Source organism: Centropristis striata, chromosome 3 (genome assembly GCF_030273125.1).
Source record: "Centropristis striata isolate RG_2023a ecotype Rhode Island chromosome 3, C.striata_1.0, whole genome shotgun sequence".
NCBI lineage: Eukaryota > Metazoa > Chordata > Actinopteri > Perciformes > Serranidae > Centropristis > Centropristis striata.
In genome coordinates, this window is record NC_081519.1 from 25,696,185 (window position 1) to 25,700,929 (window position 4,745).

Below are 4,745 nucleotides of genomic sequence, written 5' to 3' on the forward strand. Positions count from 1 at the left end.
TCACATTGTCAAAACTTTTTACACAGTCAGCAAAACAGAAGTCTGTGTGACCAAAGTGTGAATCAGTTTCCATTGCTTTCACACAGTATGTATTCAATGACCACATTTTTTAATAGTCCATTAACTAACATTTACAGATAATCTTCAAATGCTAACACATTTTTTTTTAAAAGCACATTAAAAACAGGATGGTGCTAAATGTCAAGTATTTCTGCAGTAACCATATTGAAACTGTATTGGCGGGTCTTACTGCGACCCTTTGACCAGAACCACTGAGGCAGCCCAGTGAGCTGCATGTGTCTGTGTCTGTGTGAAGGGGGAAGGTCACAGAAAATATAGATTTAGAAACTAGTAATGGGACTTAATCTTCTACTGCAATCTAATATTGACAATCTGGTCCAAATATGCAGACAAATACTGTGTGTTAATTCAAAGTTTGCCTGCTTTGTTAAAATATTGGTTTCTGAAATGATTTTCTCTATCCTGAGGCTGACCAGCTTGGAGACTCATTTGCAGATGCTTAAATGAAATTTGCTATCAATGAATAATCGATTAAAGAGCAGAAAGTTTTGCTCTTTGTAAATTTACCTTTAAACTGCCACTACAGAAAATGTTATTGATCCCAATAGGGGAAATTCAGGTGTTGCAGCAGCTCAAGTACAGAGTAAAACAGCTTAAGATAATAAGCAAATAAAGAATAGAATACAAATAGAACTATAAGACAGTAACAAAGGTGGCAGTGAAGTGAGGTTTTAGGTCCTAAAACTATAATAGTATAAGGACAACGTATACAGTAAAAATACATCTGTGCATTACAACAATAACATGAACTCAATTTAATCAATTATAACATAATACGTACCAAGGTATCCTGTGTTTAGTCTCATTAACTAACAGACAGCATCACATGAAATGTTCTTCTGGGCAAAAACTGTAAATATTGTAGGAGTATAGTATAAGTTTTCGTTTACAGTACTGTAGTCCAAGAGATACTGTACCACTGTAATCATTGAGTACTGTTATCTAGTATTCATACCCTACCGAATGTGAACCTGCCTGAGTCTGGCTGTCATCTCTGCCCTCACTAACAGATTATAGTCAATCAAGATATGGCCCAAATCTGATCAGAGATTATCTCTTTCCTCCTCTCACTCACACTCCTCCCCGCTGCTATGCTTCTCTCTCTGTTTTGTTGGTGTCTGTTGCTCCAAAACTGAGAAGTTCACCTTTGGCCGTTTTATTGTGAAAGCTCTTACTGTTAATCAAAGAACTGTGCAACATTTGTTTTCCCATGTGATGAGTAGGGGGGAAATTTAAGTTTAGTATTTCAAATGGCAATATGTTTTATTTGAACACAAAAGATTTTATTCATGAAGACTGGGCCAAATTATGTGCAGTGTTTCATAAAAAGAAATGGTCTCATTTTAAGTTGCAAATGTGCTTGTATTTCAGCAGAATTAGTTAATGATGTTGTATGAGTTTCAGGTTATGTTCACTGTGTTTCAGGTAGAAGTTAATATTAGTGTGTAAACACTAGAGAAAAACTGTAATCCACTAATGCACAGATAGAAGTTTGAAGTTTTTTATTTTGTACAATAATAAGACAAAAAAGAAAAGGATAAAGAAATAACAACAAAAAGAAGGTGCAAGGTAGTGGCAAGAAACCCAAAAGGGCTTATACAAGGCCTCTACCTATGTTAAAATTCACAAGTTAAATTAAAAACAAGTAAGTATGGAATAGAAAAAAATCCATAAAAATAAAGCAAAATTATAATAATATTTAAAAAGCAAAATAAAACAAAAGTGTAAAAAAGTGTGTGTGTGCATGTGTCTGTGTATGTGTGTGTGTGTACTACTTAGTGAGATAAGTAAGTAAGATACGATAAAGGAAGATGATTAACTTGAAATACAAATACTACTGAGTGTATATGTCATGTAAACTGTATCTTAACTCAATTACAATCATTTATATATTACTGTAAGTCAATATTTAATTGTATGTGTTATATTTTGATGTAATTTAGAGTAAAATGTTGAGAGATGTTGAAAGTTATCTCTCTGTCTTGTTGTATCATTTTACCCTAAACAGATGTTGTGAAAGAAGGGCTGTGTTGGGTGGTTATTAATGAGTAATGTATCATAATGTGGCAAATATGTAATATCAGTAACATGCAGAGTGGAAAAATGTACCTTCTACTCTAACTTTATGACTTCTATCATAACAAACATTTTAAAATAATCAAATGAGAGCAGAGAGAAAAAATGTGTCAAAGGACAAAACAACAAGGACAAAAAAAAAATTCAGCTGGAAGTCTTTGTTTATTCAATAAGGCACAATGAGCCACAAACTAGAGGTGATGATACATCACAACAACAACTTGTAGATTTCTACAAGACACACTGTACTCACAGAGAGTAAAGGAACAACTGTCTTTATAAAAGACAAACACATTTGACAAGAGACTAAAAACAGCTCAGTAATATTAATTTAATTTGCTCTTAAGAAAATAAAAGCAAAAGAGTAAAAATTGACCTTAAAACAGATCAGAATATATAAATATAATAATATTGATTATTTTGAAGCAGGCTAATAACTGCTAAATACATGAAGTTCATTAAAGACACATGACAGTCACCGGAAAATTGTGACAGTGTGATATTAAGCAAACCTTTAGGAATAAAAGGATAAAAATGTTGATCTAACAACAGATCAGTTTCGGGTGATCGCAGAGATTAAGGTCAATTATGACAAAATATTCATTAAAAGAACAATTCAAGTTTCTGATCAGCATGATCGATAACAATCAAAGGATAACAAATGTAACCATACAACTGTACTAATACATGAAGGACAGTGAGGTACAATAATAATAATTGCAGATGCAATCAGATTTGTTTCATGCAACATGCATGACAAGATGTTTTCTTTCTTAAACTGAAAGATATTGTTGCTGTCATTTCCTCAGGAAATGTCATCTTAAACAAAGAAAAAAGAAAAAGAAAATGTAACTTTCTGTAAACACAGAAGAACAAGTTAATTAGACTTCAGAATTCAGTTGAATTCCGTTTCAGTAATCTTTGACCAATATGGTGTTCTCAGTTTGTCTGGCAGTAACTCCAGTCTGTAGGTGTCTACCACGGCCTCCAGGGGGCGCTGTTGACTGGACTCTTGTCTGTGGTGATGCTGGTCTGGACTATGGAGCTCAGAGGAGAGAAGTCAGCCTCTCTTAGGTTGTTATCAGAGGAAGACTGCAGCTTGTTGAAGTGGTTCAGCAGTCTTCTCTGCTGCTGATTCTGCTGCTGCAGTCGTCTCAGGACACAAACTGTCATCTCCAGGATGTCTGCTTTCTCCAGCTTGGAGTCTGGCTGCTGTTTGAGGAACTCTGGACCCAGGAGAGACTTGAGCTGCTCAATGCTGCTGTTGATTCGCTCTCTGCGTAACTTCTCCACCAGAGGTTTTCTGAGCTGCAGAAAGAAGAATAAAGTCATTAATAAACTTATTCTGGAGCAAAGTGTTAACGTGAAAAATTACAACATATGATTGACAATAGTTAAACTTCTTGAATGTTGAATTTACCTTGTGGGTCAGAGTGAGATGCTCCTGAGAGTTGGTCATTGCTGCAGTGGTTGTAGGAGCCATGTCTGGATCTGTGTGCTGTAGAGGTCTCTGTAGAGAGAATCTGATCTCTGCTGGCTCCATCCCTCCTATTTATAGTCCCACATCTCCATATCAATGTGTGGGTCTTGGTCTAGTTGTAGTTTCTCACAGTCTCAGCCAATCAGAGAGCTTGGTGACACAATGAGGTTTGTGGAGCGGCAACATGCTGAATGCTGTTAATGCCTTGGGGACAATGGTTAGATCTCAGGGGAACAGGTGGAGGACTGGGGGGGTGATGGAGACAGACTCAGAGAGCTCTGTGTGAATCTGGGAAAGTGGTGGCCCTGTAGAGAGAGCAGATCTGCTGCCTGATGCTGGGATCAATGACTTTGACTGAGCACACGCTCATCATCACATCACACCACACATGTGGGAGAGTAACTTTGACGTTGGGCAGTATGAATTACATGTAGGCTGAAAATAAATACAAAATGTAATTTATTCATTTATTTTTTTCTAGCATTTTATTTGAGCCAAAACCTGAAATGTAACAGGTCACATCGATCTTTTATTGACATTATTGATTAGATATTTACTTGTTTTATTTTTTTACTATTTAAAATGCTCTTATTTTGCTTAATCAAAAAACACTTTGCTTTTGTTTTATCAAAAAAGCATTTTGTAAAACAATGTTATTAGAGGTAAGAAAATATGGCTCCCATTAATGTCACTTGAATGAAACTCCAGATAATACTATGGCAGCTGTCCAGATGCAGCAGTCTTATGACACGTGCCTTGTTGTTGGTGTGAGTAAGAAGTTGAGCTCAGTTTCCCACACTGACTCCCTGTATGGTGTGGTCAATGAACCACAAAGGGACTTCAGTGACAGATGCTGACTGTGTGTTGTCATAGAGACAGAGTGTGACATCATCAGCCATCTGGAGGGAAAGGATCCCATTGGCTGGCTCTGCCAGTTTGTAGAATTTGAAATTTTCTATCATAAAGTATCAACAAAATAATTTATCATCTCATATTGTTGTCATACATTGAGAACTTCCCGTTATAATCACAACGACTTAAAACTGATCATTAAGTGGATCGAAACTTCAGCTCTCATGAAGGCGGGAGTTTTCCTTGGGGGCAGCTG

The 4,745-nt window shown here is 36.2% G+C and overlaps 1 protein-coding gene across 1 annotated transcript; it reads right to left on the reverse strand.

Annotated features, from left to right (window-relative positions):
• Positions 1-2,223: 2,223 nt before the first annotated feature.
• On the reverse strand, positions 2,224-3,766 carry LOC131968762 (transcription factor HES-1-like). The gene is made up of 2 exons (XM_059329770.1): positions 3,578-3,766; positions 2,224-3,465 (listed from the first exon to the last, which is right to left on the reverse strand). Exons 1-2 carry the CDS (start codon positions 3,698-3,700, stop codon positions 3,133-3,135), a joined length of 456 nt encoding a protein of 151 aa, XP_059185753.1. The 5' UTR covers positions 3,701-3,766; the 3' UTR covers positions 2,224-3,132.
• Between the last annotated feature and the right edge of the window lie 979 nt (positions 3,767-4,745).

What these genes read in the sequence shown, in the direction of transcription:
- LOC131968762 (XM_059329770.1), bottom strand. Translation starts at nt 3,700, where the DNA reads ATGGAGCCAGCAGAGATCAGATTCTCTCTACAGAGACCTCTACAGCAC. An exon ending in ATCTCACTCTGACCCACAAG is followed by an intron (nt 3,466 to 3,577) that starts GTAAATTCAACA and finishes TTCTTTCTGCAG; the next exon opens with CTCAGAAAACCTCTGGTGGA.